Source organism: Chenopodium album, chromosome 4, assembly GCF_948465745.1.
Source record: "Chenopodium album chromosome 4, dcCheAlbu1.1, whole genome shotgun sequence".
Classification (NCBI taxonomy): Eukaryota; Viridiplantae; Streptophyta; class Magnoliopsida; order Caryophyllales; family Amaranthaceae; genus Chenopodium; species Chenopodium album.
The window spans coordinates 2,382,386-2,403,709 of NC_137837.1; the positions used below are offsets into that span (position 1 = coordinate 2,382,386).

The 21,324-nt window shown below is 33.0% G+C and overlaps 2 protein-coding genes and 1 non-coding gene across 3 annotated transcripts; all 3 read left to right on the forward strand.

Annotated features, from left to right (window-relative positions):
- The first annotated feature begins 14,197 nt into the window (after positions 1 to 14,197).
- Positions 14,198 to 16,203, forward strand: LOC145626296 (ABC transporter G family member 23-like). The gene has a single exon (XM_081678726.1). The coding sequence runs from the start codon at positions 14,205 to 14,207 to the stop codon at positions 16,155 to 16,157; it is 1,953 nt and encodes a 650-aa protein (XP_081534852.1). The 5' UTR covers positions 14,198 to 14,204; the 3' UTR covers positions 16,158 to 16,203.
- A 62-nt stretch (positions 16,204 to 16,265) lies between these two features.
- On the forward strand, positions 16,266 to 16,337 carry TRNAW-CCA (transfer RNA tryptophan (anticodon CCA)). The gene has a single exon. It is a non-coding gene; the product is annotated as a tRNA-Trp (tRNA).
- A 1,181-nt stretch (positions 16,338 to 17,518) lies between these two features.
- Positions 17,519 to 21,058, forward strand: LOC145628502 (hydroxyproline O-arabinosyltransferase NOD3-like). The gene is made up of 8 exons (XM_081680814.1): positions 17,519 to 17,812; positions 17,951 to 18,373; positions 19,375 to 19,442; positions 19,703 to 19,898; positions 19,982 to 20,079; positions 20,177 to 20,318; positions 20,393 to 20,506; positions 20,721 to 21,058. Exons 2-8 carry the CDS (start codon positions 17,975 to 17,977, stop codon positions 20,772 to 20,774), a joined length of 1,071 nt encoding a protein of 356 aa, XP_081536940.1. The 5' UTR covers positions 17,519 to 17,812; positions 17,951 to 17,974; the 3' UTR covers positions 20,775 to 21,058.
- The last annotated feature ends 266 nt before the right edge of the window (positions 21,059 to 21,324 follow it).

The window sequence follows — 21,324 nt, forward strand, 5'->3', positions numbered from 1 at the left end:
TACGGGCGAAAAATAGTTAAAAATTAAAAAATTGAAGGCTAATATCCACGTTTTTTGAGAAATTTTGGAGTCTTCGGGCCCGGTGTCTAAAATTCTCGAAATTCTAGGAAATACATCTCGCGGTCATATAATGTCATTTGGATCCATATGTGATCATTATTTGATGTCATAAATGTTCGTTGTAGGCTTGAGTTAATGAAATCGGTACAAGTTGTAAATCGGTAAAATTGGTAGTTTAAAAGCAAATTGAATGGTTCCACCTACCCAATTGGTCCCCCGGAGGGTATTAGGGACCATGGTAAACATTTCGGCAATTTTTATTTACGGACTTAAAAAGGTCAAAAAAATTCCTAAATTGAAGGCTAATTATCCACGCTTTTTGAGAATTTTCTAAAGTTTCGGGGCCAGGTGTCGAATAAAAATGAGATTTTATTAAATACATCTCGATGTCATATAATGACGTTTGAAACCATAAATGACCATTATATGTTGTCATAAATGTTCGTGGGAGGTTTGAGTTAATGAAATCAGTGCAAGTTGTAAACCGGTAAATTGGTCGTTTAAATGCAAATTGGATGGTTCCACCCACCTAATTGGATTACCGGAGGGTATTAGGAACCATGGTAAAAATTTCGGCAATTTTTATTTTCGGGCGAAAAAAAGTCAAAAAATTCCAATATTGAAGGATAATATCCATGCTTTTTGAGAAATTTTTGAGGTTAAGGGCCCGGTGTCGTTAAGCTTTGAGATTTTAGGGGATAAATCTCGGGGCCATATAATTATATTTTTAAACCATAAATTTTCATTATATGATGTCATAAATGTTCGTGGTAGGCTTGAGTTAATGAAATCGGTGCATTCACCATTTAAAGGCAAATTGAATGGTTCCACCCACCTAATTGATTGGACTCCCGGAGGGTACGTATTAGGGACCATGGTAAACATTTTGGCAATTTTTATTTACAGGCGAAAAAAAAAAGTTAAGAAATTCCAAAATTTAAGGCTAATATCCACGCTTTTTGAGAAAATTTGGAGGTTTTGGGGCCTAGTGTCGAAAAGGCTTGAGATTTGAGGAGATACATCACGGGGTCATATAATATCGTTTGGACCCATATATGATCATTATATGTTGTCATAAATGTTCGTGGTAAGCTTGAGTTAATGAAATCGGTGCAAGTTGTAAATCGACAAATTGGTCGTCGTTTAAAGACAAATTGGATGGTTCTACCCAGCCAAGCAATTGGACTTCCGAAGGGTATTAGGGACCATGGTAAACATTTCGACAATTTTATATTCGGGCGAAAAAAAAGTCAAAAAATACCAAAATTAAAGGCTAATATCCATGCTTTTTGAGAATTTTTGGAGGTTTCGGGACTCGGTGTCGAAAAGTCTTGAAATTCTATGGGATATATCTCGGGTTCATATAATGTCGTTTGGAACTATATATGATCATTATTTGTTGTCACAAATGTTCGTGGTAGGTTTGAATTAATGAAATCGATGTAAGTTCTAAACCGGTAAATTGGTCGTTTAAAGGCAAATTGGATGGTTTTACCCACCCAATTGAACTCCCGGAGGGTATTTAGGACCATGGTAAACATTTCGACAATTTATATATCCGGGCGATAAAAAGTCAAAAAATTCCAAAATTGAAGGCTAATATCCACTCTTTTTGAAAAATTTCGAATGTTTAGGGGCCCGGTGTCGAAAAGCATTGAGATAATAGGGGATATATCTCGGGGTCATATAATGCCGTTTGGATCCATATATGATCATTATATGTTGTCACAAATATTCGTGGTAAGGTTGAGTTAATGAAATCGTTGCAAGTTGTAAACCGGTAAATTGGTCGTTTAAAGGCAAATTGGATGGTTTTACCTAGGGATGGCAGTGGGTCGGGTTAAATGGGAGACCCGCCCCATCCCCGCCCAAGTGGGGCGGGGATGGAGGGAGGTTTGGCGGGTGATGGGGCGGGGATGGGTATAAAATTTGAAGGTTTTTTTGAGAAATTTTGGAGGTTTCGGGTAGAGCTGTCAATTCGGGTAAACGGGTCGGGTTTTGGTCGGTAAGAGTGGGTCGGGTGAACTAGGGTCGGGTCAATTCGGATTAATTACATAACCTATGCGAGTCGGGTTTGGGTTGGGTCATGCTTGAGTCGGGTCACGTAGGGTCATACTTCTTATCGGGTTTGGGTCGAGTGAACAATAGGTCGGGTTTAATTCGGGTTTTCACGGGTTAGGATAATTCTCGGGTTCGAGTCGGGTTCGGTTCAAGGCAATAATTTGCGGGTTAGAATCAGGTCGGGTCATTCTCGAGTTTGAGTCGGGTTCGGTTCAAGTCAATTATTTGCGGGTTATAATCAAGTTCAGTCATTTTCAAGTCGGGTCATTCTCGGGTTCAAGTCGGGTTCGGTTCAAGTAAATAATTTGCGGGTTATAATCAGGTTGGGTCATTTCCTAGTCGGGTCATTCTCGGAGTCAAGTCGAGTTTTGTTCAAGTCAATAATTTGCAGGTTACAATCCGGTCGGGTCATTTCCAAGTCAGGTCATATTCGGGATTTCGGGTTCAACTAGCTATAAATAGATAACTATCATTTTTATCAAGCAAAAAATAATTATTTCCTTTGACTATAATATATATGGCAATATAATAGGGAACTATAGTTTATAATTTAGGAAGATAATTATCTCCTTTGACCATACAACAAATATATACTATATTTAACTCTTAAATTTGAGGATGATGCTCCTTTCTTTTGTTGGCCTGGACCGACTTGGTCTCCCGAGACAAAAGGCTTTGATCAACAATAATAAGGTGGTCTAAATTTCATTTAATGTGATTTGAAATCGGGTCAGAAACAACTTGGGTTGAATTTAGGTCGGATCAATAACAAGTCGTGTTGATTTCGAGTCGGGTTAGTAACAAACCGAGTTGAATTTTTGGGTCGGGTTAGTAATAGATCTGGTAAAATTCGAGTCGGGTCAATAGCAAGTCGGGTTGAATTTGGGTCAGGTTAATAACAAGTCGGGTTAATTTTGAGTCGGGTTTGTAACAGGTTGGGTTAAATTCAGGTTGGGTTAGGAACGGGTCGGGTTGAATTTAGGTCAGGTTTGTAACAAGTCGGGTTAAATTTGTGTTTTGACGGGTTATAACGGGTTTGGGTCAATTTCAGTTCAAGTCGGGTTCGATTCAGGTCAATAATTTACGGGTTACATTCAGGTCGGGTCATTTCCAGATCAGTTTATGTTCGGGTTCGGGTCTCACATACTCGAGTCAACTCGGGTCTAGGGTTGGTTTCAGGTCGAGTTTCGGACACCATTTTTTCGGGTTCAGATGTGTCGGTTAATAATCGGGTTTGAGTCGGTATTTCGGGTCGGGTCAACTTTTGACAGCTCTAGTTGCACGGCTTTCACCTGGGTGCCAATGCGTTGTGGCTATAGTGCTGATGGGCTATGTTGCTGAAGTTGGGCCATGCATTGGGCTACGGGAGAAGTAAGCTGTGTATTTCCTGGGCCAGCATTTTGGGCTAGATTGTTACTGTTAGTGAGGCTTGATTTTATCTATTTTGTACTTGTACTTTTTTATTTACTCTTAGGGAAACACTTATAGAGTGTGGCAAACTTAGATTATGTTTAATCTTATTAACTTTTCGCTAAGAAAACTCAAGCAAGGTCTTAAAATTCAACATTTGATATTTGTTGAATTTTGAAGTATAACAGCAATTAGGGAAATGATATGAAATTAATAAAATAAAAAAATAAAATAAAAAAGGAAATGGGGTTGTAAAGTTACTGCATCAAATTTTACTGATTAATAGTATTGTTGAATGTTACTCTGATTTTTACTACAAAAACCACGGCTTTACTTTTTTCAAGATATCTTATACTGTACTCCGTAACAAAGCATGATTTGATATTTTGATGGAATGAATTTTGACATAATATAATTGTTCCATTATTTTACTATTTTAGTTAGCATGGTCTTCACACCTTATCTTTACTTAATTTAGTATTGAGAGTTTTTTATGAAGTGAAAATAAAGATGATACCAATGAATAAAGATGACACTAGATCAGGCTTACTCAAGGCACAATATAACCCTGCATGATAAAGCATAGAACAATGTGTTACTGTTCGTGTCATGCCATGGACCATCTTTTTTTTTTTTTTTTGATGAAGCCATGGACAATCTTTATTTGAGAGAAGCACGACAAAGCTTAACACGACTCGGCCCGGCACAACAATACACGCAAAATTAGTGAAATTTGAATAGACACGTAAATTTCACATGATATCACATAGGTTTGAGTTGTGCATGAACTAAGTTCTTAAAAATTCAACACGACATATAACTAGTGGGTTTGGTCTAGTTAACACCAAAGCACGTGGGCTCACATAAGACATGGCCCGACACGGCCATATCCATGTTTACATCTTTCGGGAGGAGTACTCTATATGATTCTTCATGCACAAATTGCAGAAGTATTTTTACCTTTACAGTGAAAGACGGTGGTCAAAGCTTTGAAACCAGTAATTCCAATGGAGTAGTTGAGCAAGTGAGCAACTGTGTTTAATTGGTTAGTTACTTTAGTTGGTCAATGAATTACTGTATATGTAAAGCAATAAAATTGAGGAATAAAGATAAAGGTGAGGCAAAAACTAACTCATAGAACCATAAACCATTCATGTCCAAGTTTTGAAGCCACAATTTTTAGAATGTAATGTGTTTATACGTCTCAAGTTTATGCTTCCATTCAGCTACTTATATAGTCAAATTACTCAAATAGACATATAGTCACATGTTGTCTTTTTTGTGTGTTAGCACTTTTAGCAAAATAAGTAGATAAACATTAGAAGAGGTTCATTTTAATGAGATGTTTTTAGCACTATTTTAAAAGATTTTGCTTCATTTATAATAGAGTTGGTCTGTGATAGATAAGCAACCTATAATTTTGAACAATGCATTTTTTCATTAACATGGCTTTATTTTATTTGGAAAAATGTTCTTCATATATATAATGTACATAATTATTCTGTCCGCGCGTCCACGCCCTATGATGGAAAGAAATCCTTTTTATTTTGCCCATCTTTCGATTCTAAATTGATTCAAAGTAGATCAATCAAGCTAATTAACTTAACTCACCATATATATATATATATATATATTTCATCATATGTGTATTTATGTAACCGCCCCTTACTCTTAATACAGCAAGTAAAAGCACTTAGGAAACTCTATCCACAAACCTAATAAATAACATTAATTAAATTCTTGTGCCACTAATATCTAATGCCTAATACTAATCATGTGCTTAGTTAAATGAAACACTATACCGCCTTCAGTCTTCACCGATAAGAATAAAGACTTCCATATTATGAGCAAATTTTGTGATGTCACATGTCCAATACTTCAATGATTTTATAGTTCAAACTAGAGGTGATTATTGGACAGGGTAGTCCAATGATAATAGGGTCAGGGCCAAGTTTATAGGGCTTTTAATGGACAGGGCTTTTAATGGACAGGGCCCTTATTGGGTAGGGTTAATATAGGGCCAACATGTTTTTTCAATTTAGTTGATAAAGAAAATACATAATGTAAAAATAATTATATAGATGAATTTGTATTCATATGTATTTAATAATGGCTTTGTCTAATATTTATTTTGATTGATATTTTGTAGGCCCGCCCATTATCGACCCGCGACCCACATTGTCCCGACCCTATATTGACCCTATAAAATGTGACCCTCTTTGACCCTGACCCGCAACCGACCCGCACCGACCCTGACCCAACCCGCCCAATAACCAGGTCTAGTTCAAACGTATCTAAAATAAAATGAAAATTTGATTTATAATACTAATCATGTTTTAAAAAAAAATAATAAATAAATAAAAAAAACTAATCAATTCCCTTTCTGTTATATAATCTAGACCTTTTCATCTCAAGATACTTTGTATTAGACGTGTATCGTCTTCTCATCATTTAGACATTGAAGAAATAATGTTCACACAACTTCAAGGAGTACGGATCGGAATCCGAATCTTGTGTCTCAGCCATGAAATATATCTATCATAATAATATATCACATGATAAAATTGCCCACAACATATGGCATGGTCCCCTATTAATGAAGCACGTCCATATATAAGACCATACTATAATATAGTCGTATAATACGAACAAACATCATATAATTGATTTATAAATGAAAGAAAAATATCCTAAAGTATAAAGATAAAGACTTGTAAACTAGGACCCATTGAAAATCATCTGCAATTACAAGTTTTTTATAAAGGACAATAAACTCATTTATGGTGTTAGGGTCTAAAATCTCAATAGAATAGGACATTTTGGACAAGAATAATGCACTTCATCCATATGGTAGTTACTTATGTTATGTAGGACGTTTCTAAACCATCCAAATGTCATTTTATCCATTGTTACACAGCAACTATGGCCGTGGATTATGTCTTGTACGTCAACACAGTTATACTTGCTTAGTTACGATGATTGTACTATATTGAATATTAAAATAATTTAAACATGAGATATGACACCATTTTAAAAGGAGAAGTTAATATAATTTGCGGAAAACAAGCAGCGTATCTAGACAAATTCATTGGGATTAAAGGTAGTTTTTATGTCGATTATTTTCCAAACAGAATTACACAAAATAATCTCTAGAATCTATTAAATACATAGTGAGATGTATAGAATAATTAGGTTTACTTAATACTTGAATGTATAGAAAGCCTTGTTTACTTTTGAAATTTTGCCTTCATTTTATTAATCAAGTTGATATAGTGTCTAATCAAGTTTTAACACAAAATTTAGACATAAAAGGTGTAGTCAAACTTAGCTTGTCTTGAATCTCTTTAATCTTGTAACGAATCCAAGGCGCAAAATTTGATGTTTTTAAAAAGTGGTAATAAGATAAAATCAAGTACAAGCAAATCACATTAACATGATGATTTTGTTTGCTACATGCTAGACCTCATAATAGTCATATATAATTCATAACTATATGTTACAAACTTTTCACTGTTGATTATAATTAAACTTTTATTGATGCTTTAATTATGCACCTTAAATACCTATTATGAGTCCATTAATTCTTTCTACTTTGACTTTTTCAGTCAAATTCTAAAATAATTGATATATGTATGTATTTAATGCTATGAAGTGTTGTCCTCATTTCTTATAACTTATTTACTTGCAATTATGCAAGTTTAAATGTGTATATTTGATTATTAATACTGTATTACTCTATCAATATCTTTTCTATTATTACATTTTGACTATGGTGATTACCGTTTAAAAACTTTGACTACACGAGTAGTAAAAATAAAAAATAAAAAACCCGTATTATAATGAACAAAATTATATTCATGTGAGATGATGTTGATAAAAAATTCATCTTAAAATGAATATTTTTATAAAATATCAATTTTTTTGGAATTATTACTCAAATTATATTGAATGTGAAAATTAAAGACTGTGAAAAAGTGTATAGAGACCGTGAAAATTAAAGTGTAAACATGAAAATAAACAGAAGGAATATTGGCCAAGTGGTCACTATTAATCAATTTCCTTCAAAAATACTTCAATTCATAAATTTCAGAGTATAGAAAAATTCACCAAATGAATCTAAAAAGATGACTTCACATAAAAATATTTACTCTATTATCATTATTGTTCAAGTGCTTAAAAAAATTCTTCAATTCATAAATGTTATTTTTACAAAATTCATGTTTTTTGATGCAAACAAAATTCATGTTAATAAGTGGCTGATCGACCTTGAAATTGAGTTTTTGACAAAATAGTGGTCAATCACAAAATGAGAAGTTAATGTAGCTCTTATCATAAAATTTTGGCCAAGAAATTAATTTTCTTTTTAAATAAGTGGATGAACAATTATAAATAATTACATCATCCCACTTCAACAAAATTTCAATTAATCATATTAATTTTTTACTGTATTAAAAATTAACAAGAATGAAAAATAAATGAACATGATAATAAAATTTAAAGGAAGCAACAAAATCAAAATTATTTTCAAAGGATAAAATCCAACTTTCTATTTCATCATAAGATTTAGCATTACAATCAAACCACTAAAATTGAACCCAAAAAAAAAAAGAAAAAAAGAGAAATTATTATTATTATTATTATTATTATTATTATTATTATTATTATTATTATTATTATTGGGCCAATTTTAATCCTAAATTTTAAGCGTTGATTTAGCAGGAGTCTTGCCATCTGACGGCGGAGCACCACCAACATTCTGTGGTCCCACATTTTGCTGATGATCAGTAGTAGCAGGAACAGCAGTAGCAGTTGATTGACGGTTAGGATTCTTCTGATTATTACCATCAACGGCTGTGATCTGATCAATCAGAAAGCAAGGATCAGACGGTGGAGAATCGAATGCCATGATTTCCGGCGGAATAACTCTCGACGCTTGACGGCGATGTCGAGACATTTTCGCGACGGTTTTTGCGGTGGAGAGAGAAAATGAAGAGAGAGAAAGTGTTTTATTTTTTATAACACTAGTAAAGTGTGAGTAGTTTGTATGAAAGAGTTGGTTTAAATAAGAGGTGGAAAATCAATGTGGATGCTTTTTACGCGCTTATAAAATCCGTTGGATTACAGTTTTACATATTGATTTGGATATAGTATCATGTTTGGTACTTTCTCAGTATTACCTTATTTGCTCACAATCTCTTTCTATTTACCTGATTTTTACTTAATACTGAACTAGATTTACTCCGAGGAGTGTTGATTATCGACGCGTAGTGAAGGATTGATGGGGTTAGTTTGCTATTTTGTCACGTGTGTAGTTGTTGAATGGATCGGAGTTGGTTTTTTTTTTTTACTGATTCACTGTTATTTTCATACACGTGTAAATATTTATGTAGCGCGATTGAATTGTTAATGTGAGATATTTTTTTCTAGATGGTTGATCAAACAAGTACATGTGAAGGTTTTAAATGGTTTAGAAACAAGCAACAAGGAATATTCTTTTGATTTCTTCCTATGTCTATTATGAATCATTTCAGATTTTAGGCTTACAAAATAACTCTAGAGAAAAAGGCATGCAATCCCATAGTTTCAGTATTAAGACTTAATTGCGACATTGATAAGGGAGTAAAACTTCAATTACAGGATTACGCGTTATTATATGACAATTAATCAATTAAAAGACATCCAATTTTAACATGTGTCAAGAACAATTTTGTTAGCGTAACTTATAAGATCATAAGCTATTGGATGACACTTTTGAAAGAGGAGAATTAATACGCAATGGTTGCATGCATTTGTGAGAGCGAGTGAACTGACAGTTGTAAGATCTTGTATATGGTGTTATAATTAATTGAACTGATATTTTTACTAAAGAAAAAGTCATGGTATATATCATTCATCAGCTGAGAGCTAGTGAAATGACAGTTGTAAGATCATGTATAGTGTTATAATTGATTGAACTGATATTTCTATTAAAAAAAAAAGTCATGGTATATATCATTCGTCAGCTAAGAGCGAGTGAAATGACAGTTGTAAGATTTTGTATAGTGCTATAATTAATTGAACTGATATTTCCATTAAAGAAAAAGTCATGGTATATATCATTCGTCAGTTGAGAGCGAGTGAAATGACAGTTGTAAGATTTTGTATAGTGTTATAATTAATTGAACTGATATTTCCATTAAAGAAAAAGTCAGGGTATATATCATTCGTCAGCTGAGAACGAGTGAAATGACAGTTGTAAGATTTTGTATAGTGTTATAATTAATTGAACTAATATTTCCATTAAAGAAAAAATCATGGTATATATCATTCGTCGGCTAAGAGCGAGTGAAATGACAGTTGTAAGATCCCGTGTAGTGTTATATTTAATTGAACTGATATTTCCATTAAAGAAAATTCATGGTATATATCATTCGTCAGCTGAGAGCAAGTGAAATGACAGTTGTAAGATCTTGTATAGTGTTATACTACTTCCGTTACAGGTTATGTGCAATGATTAGACATTTTCCTTCTCTGCTTTATGTCAAGTCGTTGCACATAACCTGTAACGGAGGTAGTAATTAATTAAACGGGTATTTCCTTCACATGTTTACATAATTACATTAAGAGATCCTACATGATTTTTCGAGCTTGATTTTTCTTAATCCTTTTTATTTTTTATCCTAATGGCATCAGAACTAAAACTAATTAATACTCTTTGAGACTTAAATAGATTTGTAGATAGAAACGCAGTCGGAAACTTATCACTTTTTTTAAAAAAAGATTATCGAAAATAACTGTGATTAAGATGAAATGGACTATCTGATGTTTAGCTTATTCTAGGAAATATTTCCTTTTATTCCCTTTTTGACAACATAAGCTCTATTATACCATACACTCTAGTAATGTCAAAATATCATTAATCATATTAATTATTAATAATAATAATTAGTGTGGCCCCTTCTCTCAATCATATTTGATGTAGCCATTTATCTAACCCTAGCTCTATGTTGTTACAAGACTTGCAACTTCATTATACCATGGACATGCCGCAACATACGTATGTCGTACATAATGATAAGTACGAGTATTGTAGTACTCCCCTTAGTTCACATATTAAAGGTCAACAAAAGATCATTTTATTTATAAAATTGACTTCGATTCTAACGATGCATAAAAGTCGGGAATTTGTAAGCAAAATTAGTAGTATAATCTTGATTACTGTCAAGAACATAACCTTGGAGATCTTAATCTAATTATTTTAATTAGTACTTTATTCTAATTGAACTTATCAAGGTTTATTGCACACCCCTCTATGTTTACGTAGAATCTTATCTTTTTGATATGTATCTCATATTCTTGGCACTACGATCGTAATTATTTTGGAATTGATTTTAGAATCAAGATGTGAAAGGGTGCTAAACTCTAAAATTTTTCATTTTTTTTTCTACCTCAACGATAATAATACAAATTTGCAGTGAAATAACGTTAGTTTAATTAGTTGATGCTCATCAAATTATACCTACACGTCAAAATAAGAGTCAATTGATGAAAACCACATTTCTGTTACCATTAAAATAAGATTGTATAAAATATACTTCGTGTCCAATAAACTTTCGATCCTCACCCTTAATTTTCAACAAATTCTTACAATTTATTTATATTTATCTCGTACTCTGTATACATATTACGGAGTACTATGTATTATTAAAGGAAAACTTGAATCATCTATTTTTTGAATTAAATTAATTATTACAATGACTCTAATATAGTATGTCAATATTATTAATGACGAAACCAAACGTATTATATATGAAATCTCTTCATAGTCTCATAATAAGGGTCTAAACTGATTTACTAAACTGAGTTGAACTGAACTAAACTGAACTGGAATGAATTGTTTATGAGAGAAGGAAGGATCTGTTCTCTTCAGATTATTTTTAGTTCAGTTCAGTTCCAATAAGTTCAGTTTAGTTTAGTTCAGTTCAATTCTTAATTTTCTTCTCTAATAAAATATTCAATTCAGTTCAGTTCAACTCTAATAAGTCAAGTTCAGTCAATCAGAACAGACTCGAAATTAGGAGTTGAACTGAAGTGAAATTAAGCTGAAAAGAACATGCCCTAACTTTTAATTTTAATTCCAAGTAATTAACTCATGATAGAACTACTTTATGAAAAAAAGACGATTATATGATGTATCAATTCGGAGATGAAAACAAACCCAAATCCCAACCCATGAAAACCTAATCCAAAACTGAAACAAAAGCAAAGATCACCAATATATCTCTTGAAAACAAACAAAAAAGTTACTAAAACTTTTTCAACAAATGATTTAGCTTCTATAAATGGGTTTGACCATGGTAGATTAAACTTAATTAAAATATTAATGGTAATAAAATTGTACACAGACATTGAACATTGATCAACAAATCGTCCTAGTCTTGAATCAACGCATAATAATGTCAGAAGTACCCTTGGCTTTATATGTGAAGTGTCTTATTCAACTGTATCTTTTTAAGCTATCACATGCCACTAGGTTGGAGATATGTCTATGACAACTCTGAGTTTTTTGCTCCCTATAAATTTTTATTTATTTGTTACTTCGTATAATTTATTTCAGTTGAATTATTTGGATAAACCATTGCTTTCCAATTTGAGATTTCCTTCTTGACGACTACATTTAATTTTAGCAATCGTGTAAAGGAGGGAATATATTTAAAAAAAAAAAAAAACATTTTTTTTTTGTAAACAAAAAAAAAATACAAAAAAAAAAAAAAAAAAACAAACAAAAAACAATTCTGGTAAGGTGTTAGTTGCTATTTTCAACTTAAAACAAAAATTTGGGCAAGTGAATTATGGAAAATATATTCCATAAATTGTATGTTTAATTTATATGAAGTATATATGGTTCTAAAATTTTACTTGAATAAGAAGTAAGTATTGATTATGGACGGACCACATTTGTTTATAAGAGTAATCGTTTATCCATTATTCGTTAGTATAAATCCACTTGCCTCATTTTCCCATTAGAGTAACCCCTTATTCCCTGTATGAACATCGACGTAAAATTCATTACTTAATTTACTCCTTGTATGTGAATGTATTTGCCACCCCAACAACTAATGGTGTGGTTGTCTGGTTGACAACATATAGGATTTTGTATATGTATGTTGATGAAAAGTTTTAGCTTATTAGAGGTTGAAAAGTTATTTGAAAGTCTTAAATGAGTTTAAATGTTGTTTGAAACTAACATAAGTCTACAAATCTACTTTATAAGTTCTGTTTGAGCTAATTGATGATTTACTTTGGGACTAAAAGATAGTGACAATTTAGGAATTTATGTAAACTAATTGCATTATTGGTATTTACCTATGTGTAAATTCTGTTTCAGCTTGATGTATTCATATGGTTATTTGGATTGAAATTCTATCCCCATTTCATTTTGGTCAAAAATGAATTATTTTTTACTAGTTGTTTAAAGTTTTACTCCTGTTTTTTAAAAAATATCTATTAAGGTGATAATTTATGGCAATTTTACATAAACTAATGCAAGAAACAAAACATTCAGTAAAAGTTTTTCAATCATTATTAGCTAACATGTAATAATGTTCTAAATGAGGAAATTTCACAGCTTAACCGGTCCGATCAGGGCGATTACCTATTATTGAAATTGAAAATGCTGGTCTTTGGTCTGGTTTGGTAAACAACCTAATTTAGAAAGTGATTTTATATGTCATAACAAAAATGAGCAAAAGAAGTAACGAAAATGTTATTTTAAAAGAGGTAAAATTTAAATGAGTTGAGGAAAGAGATCATTTCAAAGAAAAATAATAAATGAATTAATGAAAGTGATCCAATATAAGGAAAAAATAAACCAATTGAGTGATCATTTAAATTAATTCAAAAAATAAACAAATTAATGAAAGTAATTATTGTAAAAAAAAGAAAAAATTAATAAAATTAAGAAGTGAACATTTTTTTTTAAAAAAATGTAAAGAATAAACTAACCAGGAAAGTGATTTTTTTTTTTTAAAAAAAAAACAGAAAAGAAAGAGCAAAAGAGGAAGAAAACAAAATAAGGAAAGTGACCATTAGAAAACAAGGAAAAATGCCTAAGTGACCATCTCAAGAAATAAAGAAACGAGGAAAATGATCATTTTAATTTTTTTTTGGAGAGTGACAATTTCAAATTTTTTTGAAACAAAAAGAAGGTGTGGATTTTTTTTAATTTTTTTTTAAATAAAAATAAAAATAAAATTGATAGTTAAAAAACAAAAACAAATTAATTAATGTGGTGATTTATTAAAAAGATAGCATAAAATCAAGGAAAGTAATCAAATGTCCATACGTTACCGTTACCATGAGAAACTCAGGGGAAAAGTAATCTCCAAAATAGGGAACTACAAATTACTTTCAAACCTAATTTAACCTAAGTTTATGTTGGTTAACCAAAATAAACTAAAAAACCATTATTCCATTATTTCCATTCATACCCAACCCAAGTCTTTAGTTTAGAGTCAACTTGAGTACATAATATTTCTTAGATAACCAAACACAAGAAATTCCACACCATTAAGCAAACTTTGGTAGTTACAACTTCCAACCTCCAACCTCCAAAAATACATAAACTCCCTTACTATAAAATACTTTGCCATATATTAGTTCCAAACCTAAGCATATAACCCCCAAACAAAACCATGGCAAAATGCTTTAAACTACCCGCCACGGAAGATGACGCGATAATTCTTTTTTCGACCTCAGACTCGAACGAAGAATTATCCAGTTGCTCCTCCTCTTCCTCCTCCTCGCGCCACCACTCACCACCACCATCCACAACGGTTTACAAGTTAAGTGTCAAAAACCTTTCCTACACCCTCAAACAAAATGGGGGCCCATTTCATAAGCCCAAGCCCAACATTGAGATCCTCAAATCAATTTCTTTCACAGCCCAAAGTTCCCAAATGCTAGCTATTGTGGGCCCAAGTGGGACAGGAAAGTCCACCCTTTTAAGGGTCATTTCTGGGAGAGTAAAAGAGAAAGAATTTGACCCAAATTCAATCTCTGTAAATGGGTACCCAATAAAAAGCCCAGCCCAATTAAGAACTTTATGTGGGTTTGTGGCCCAAGAAGATGATTTACTTCCTTTGTTAACCGTTAAAGAAACTTTAATGTTTCGCGCCAAATTTCGGTTAAGGCAGTTAACCTCAGAGGAGAGGAAAAACAGAGTTGAGAGTTTGTTGCAAGAACTTGGGTTACTCCAAGTTGCAAATAGCTTTGTGGGTGATGAAGAAAACAGGGGAATTTCCGGGGGAGAGCGAAAACGTGTATCGATTGGTGTCGAATTGATCCATGACCCTCCAATCTTGCTCCTAGATGAGCCAACTTCAGGGTTAGATAGCTCCTCAGCACTTCAAGTCATTGAATTGCTTTCTTCATTGATGTCGAAATCGACACAAAAGAGTGTTATCTTCTCGATACACCAACCGAGTTATCGAATGTTTAAGCATATTTCTCACTTCTTGATCTTATCCCATGGGTGGGTGGCTCACAGTGGAAGCCTCGAATCGCTTGAGGGAAGGATCTCCCATCTTGGTTACCAAATTCCCTTACAATTAAATGCCTTAGAGTTTGCTATGGAGATAATTTCCAAACTCGAAGATAAAAAATCGACAATTTCACAAATCGAGCAACCTAATACCTCTCCTAACACAACAATTTGGAACAAGGATGAGAAATTCGACTTCCACGAATCAAGCTCATCAACAATTGATGAAGGAATTAAAGGGTATTTCTACAATTGGGGTCTTGAAATAATGATCCTTTGTTCAAGATTTTGGAAAGTGATATATAGAACAAAGCAACTATTTCTTGCAAGAACAATGCAAGCTCTTGTAGGAGGATTAGGCCTAGGAAGTGTGTATGTGAAACTAGGAAAAAACGAAACCGGTGTTGGAGAAAGATTAGGCCTATTTGCATTCAGTCTAAGCTTCCTCCTTTCGTCGACAGTTGAAGCATTACCTATATACCTCCAAGAAAGAAAGGTAATCATGAAAGAATCCTCAAGAAAAGCATATAGAATGTCTTCTTATATGATAGCCAATACCCTAATATTCCTCCCATTTTTACTTGTAATAGCCCTTCTTTTCTCTGTTCCTGTGTATTGGATTGTAGGGTTAAACCCTTCAATCCAAGCATTCTCCTTCTTTGTTTTCGCGGTATGGCTAATAATCTCCATGGCTAGCTCATTAGTCATGTTCCTAAGCTCAATATCCCCGGATTTTATAGCCGGAAACTCGCTCATTTGCACCGTTCTTGGAGCATTCTTCTTGTTCTCTGGCTACTTCATACCAAAAGAGATCATACCAAAGTATTGGATTTTTATGTACTATGTTTCATTATATAGGTACCCTTTGGACTCATTGATTGTTAACGAATATTGGGGTATGAGAAATGATTGTTTTGCTTGGGCAAACAATAAAAACCATACTGCTAGTAATTGTTTGATGAATGGAGGTGATGTTTTGAGGAATAGAGGTCTTGATAGAGATATTAGATGGGAAAATGTTGGGATTATGATCGGGTTTTTCATCGTGTATCGCGTTATTTGTTGGATTATATTAGCACGAAGAGCTGCAACAACAATCTTGTAGTTCAATTTCATGTGAAAAGTCATTGATTTCATGTAATGTATTTGAATAATTGCATACTTTGTTGGTTTAATGTTCTAATATAAATTGTCATAATAATGTTTAACAAATGGATCCGTGGCGCAATGGTAGCGCGTCTGACTCCAGATCAGAAGGTTGCGTGTTCGATTCACGTCGGGTTCAAAACCCCCGATCCAATTTCACGGATATATTTTTTGGCTAATTACAATTCACTTTAATTTTTGTTTCTTATAATCTAAACAAGTATTCATATTTTTCATTTTATGTCATAATCAATTTATTTGAACTTCCTATCATTTATTACAAAATGTTAATTACATTTGAGTTTTACTAAAAGAAGGTATGATGAGTTAAAAACATAAAGTTTGTATTTTTTTGGGTTAATTTTTGTTTTTGGAATGAACAAAGTTTATCAGAAGTTCAAAACTACGTTTGAGGTTGGGAAGTCTCAAGTCTGAAAAGGAGAACGATTGTAGTGTTTTAATCTCATGTGTTCATTATTAAAATGTGATCATCTATTACTCTTACATAAAGATAAATGAACTCACAAAAGTTTCTATTGTATGATAAGATTTTAAACAATTGTGACCGCAATACATGAAAAAAAAATAAAAAATTTGACGGGTATAGTTGAATGTTAATAATGGCTTGTACTATGGAGTATGGAATTATTGACATGTGAAGATTTATTTTTTTGAAATTACAGAGTAGTTTACTAACACAAACATTAATTTTCTATTTGCAATAAAACCCTATAGGTGTATCGAGTCTAAGACTGGGCCTGTTCTCATTGACTGAATTGACTGAACTGAACTGAACTGAACAGAACTGAGCTGAACTGAACTGTACTGAAATGAATATTTTATAAGAGAAGGAAATTAGAAGCTGAACTGAACTGAACTGAATTTCAACGTAAGAGAACAAGCCCTAATCTAATAGAGATGAGTATGGGTCGATAAGGCACGACACGAAAAAGCTTGACTCATAACAAGTCCGCCATGGTACTAAGAAATACATTGGAAGGTCAATTATTTTCAAAATACGTCACGAGTTTAAAAAGTTGATCCATGTATCAGCTCGCTCGCTCGCTTGATTTTTTTTTTTTCTTTTATATATATATATATATTTTTTATATATTTTTAAAATCTATTTACAAAAAATATTATCACAACACGAGTTGCACAACATGCCATATGGAACATGAGGTCCTATATAATAAAATCAACACAATTCTTAGCAAAAGTTTTATCACTCCGTTACAAACACGATTTGTTTAAGTACAAAACACGCTGACATGACACTTAAGCTTAAAGGATCCGGCCAAGACCGTGCCCAAGTCTAATTCCTAGCATATGCGTGACAAAAGAAAGTCAACTGTTTATTTCTGCAACCTTAATGAATAGCGAGTCAGTCCATAAAACAAAACCCCAGTTGTCAAGTTGAGTAACGTTTGAGACGGGGAGAATTTTCTCCTTCCCTCTCACATTCTTCTTCCATCAATATTGTCCCACTTCTCACTTTCCATGTGATTTTAACTCTTACTTCACCCCTTTTATTTCCTCTCCTCTGTTTTCTCTCTCCTCCAATTTCCCACCCTTTGCAATTACTCCTCTGCATCATCAATTCCAGAATTTCAGGTACCCTCTTTTAACTCACCATTTTTACTAACATCTGTTTTAATCAATTTCAATAAAAATTGAGAATTTCATCTGGGGTTTCAATTTTTTTTCAAAATTTATTCATACCCATTTTGTTAAAATCATTTTTATGTGCAGAATTTGTTGAATGATTGAGGGAAAATGAATGGGAGGAAAAGCATTAGAAACAGGGGAACTCTGTTTTTATGGGTGGCATTAACAATTGGGGTTTGTTTTGTCACTTTAATGTGGTTAAAAAATCAACCTAAAAGAGTGGGTTATAATGATCCGGGCCGGGCTGACCCGGTTGTTGAAATGCCTAAAGAACGGAAAGAAGCCGAAGGCCCGAACCCGAGGTTTCATGTAGCAGTCACGGCTACAGACACACCTTATAGCAAATGGCAATGTAGGATAATGCACTATTGGTATAAGAGGGTTAAGGGTTTGCCCGGGTCGGATATGGGCGGGTTTACTCGGGTTTTACATTCGGGCCGGCCCGATAATTTGATGGGGGAGATCCCTTCTTTTGTTGTGGATCCTCTCCCTCATGGCCTTGACCAGGTGAGTTTTAGTTTTAGTTTTTTGTTAGAATGATTGTGCTTTAGTTTAGTCTAGTCTAGTTTGCTTTGCTTTGGTTTCAAGTTTGTCTTTTGGTTTATTTTTTTGTTTGGATTGGTGTTTTGTGTCATTTCACTTTATGCACATGAAAATATATAGCAACCAACCAAACTAAACTTTTGGTATTCAAAAAAAAAAAAAAAAAAAGAACTTTTAGTAGAGGGTGATTGTAGTCATGTAGTGTGAGAATCCTCTCAAAGAAAGAATTTTAAAATGTAAGAAATTGGTACCTTCAAAACCTCATTTTAATTCTTCTTAGACTAGATAGTTCAATAAAAAAAATCCGTTCTTTAGTAGATTAGTGGTTGTTTGGTTGACATCTAAATTTATAAAATGTGCAAATTCATAGGATATAAAAAATTGAAAAGTTGTTTCGTTGGCATATGCATAGAAGCATTGGAAGTGGAACTTTCAAATACTACTTACCACAAAATAGGGGAAGTTGCTTACTTGCTTACATAATTCTCTTGGGTAAGTAGAACTCTTAAGTTATTATGCATATATACAAGCAATTAATCTAATCTAATTTGTTTTAAGTAATTAATCTAATTATATTGGTACTTATTAAATTATTATTGGTTGGGCTTTTGGCAATTTTGTTAATTTATTGTATGGTGATGTGGTTTTCTAGTCTAGCAGAATATAGTATAGTTTACTTTGCTTTTAGTTCATGTTTCATGAAATCAAGGTCAAATAATTATATGGTTAGGTGCATAATTGCTTCTCTGGTACCTGTTACTGGTCAAGGTTTCAAAATCATATATACATATACATCTTTCATCATTGACAATATTCATTGCAGATAATTGGTATAAATAATAGGTTACTTGTTTGATTTGAGAACTACTTTCTACTATTCTATTAACATATTTAAATGTATGTAATCTGACATAAAAATTTCTTATATTTGCTTGTTCTAAAGTGGAGATTTTTATTTTATTTAGGGATATGTTGTGCTGAATAGACCTTGGGCATTTGTGCAATGGTTGGAAAAGGCAACAATTGAGGAAGAGTGAGTAATTGCATCAAAACTTAAGACTTCTCCAAATCTTTGATACTTGCTCCGTCTATAAAAGTTGTCGCCTTTATGAAAATAGTAGTGGTTCGTGATTGAATATTTCACACCCGTGTAAATACTTAGGGCCTGTTCACATATCCTTAATTATAAGATTTTGAGATAAACAACTAATTCGGGATTCAGTAAGTATGGAGTAAAAACTTCCTTGACTGCTTTATTTTGTGGTAAGTGACATTTTACCAATGTTAATGTAGATATGTCTTGATGGCTGAACCAGACCATATATTTCTTAAACCCTTGCCTAACCTAGCACACGGAAAATTCCCGGCTGCATTCCCATTTTTCTACATCAGACCAGCTGAAAACGAGAAGCTTATCAGGAAGTTCTATCCGAAAGGCTCCATATCAAATGTGGATCCTATTGGAAACTCTCCTGTCATAATAACCAAGGTACATCAGCAATGAATTGTGTCACTTTGTCAAAGTTGAACTAGTAGTTTCCTTAATTTGGTATGAATTTTTTCCTGTCATAGTCCTTGCTGAAGGAAATCGCACCTACTTGGTTGAATGTATCATTGCAAATAAAGTATAATCCTGAAGCAGACCGCACTTTTGGTTGGGTGCAAGAAATGTGAGTTAGCTGATACAAGTAACTGTTTTTTATCACCTTGATCAACATTATTCAACTCGCGCTTGCTTGATATTAATGTTAATGTGGTTGTATGAAGGTACGCGTATGCCATAGCTTCTGCATTGCACGGTGTAAAGCATATTCTTCACAAAAAATTCATGGTACAGCCTCCATGGGACGTGAATATTGGGAAAAGTTACATCATCCATTTTACTTATGGTTGCGATTATACCATGAAGGTACTAATAATCATGAATACATTAGTACATTATTTTCAGTCACTTTGCTCTGAATTTCAAATTTATATATGCAGGGAATCCTAACTTATGGAAAAATTGGTGAATGGCGCTTTGATAAGAGATTGTATATAAACAGTCCTCCCCCGAAAAATCTTACCCTGCCTCCTCCTGGCGTTCCTGAGACCGTGGTATGTCTCTGACTTAGATAGCCACTTACTGAATACATCATATATCAGGTTATACACACCAGACACCACATGTTATACAAACAACATGACGCGTTGTTCTAATGTTCATTATTAGTGAAAACTTCCACATGACATAACCATTTTTTGTTCATTAACATTGCAGCAGTTTAAAACTCTTTTGTAATGATGTGTATAATGCTGATTTTTGGTGCAGGTAAGACTAGTAAAGATGGTAAATGAAGCTACAGCCAATATTCCTGGTTGGTAAACCCTGTAATCGAACGCAGTATGTTATGAACATAGCATATACAAAGAAATTCTTATACAAAGCATAGGTCTGTTTAGTTTTTGATGGGATGAATATACAGAAAATGTACCGAAATACTCCATATTTTGAAAAACAGAGGAAAAAAACTACAGTGTATTTTGTAGAGAGGGGAGTCTCCTTCCTAATGACATACAAATTATGTTTTACTTTTTAACAGTTTTACCTCAACACAGAAGTAGATGCTTGAATTCAATTATGGAAGACTATAAAAAGATTTACGCCGCCCCCTTTGGTTTCAATGTGAGCATAAGGTATTGCTTGTATGATCACGGTACATGTAAGTCTTATCCTTGCAATGGTTGGTTTCAATTACAGGTCGATACTACCACCGCCATTTTAGACTTGTATTGGTCAGACCAGTGTAGTTTCGAATCAATTATTAGTAGAATTAATTATACACAAGTCAATTGAATTTTGGTTGGTTGATCATTTCATATAATAAAAAATGGGCTAGTGTTCATTTATCCATATACTAAACACCAATTATCAT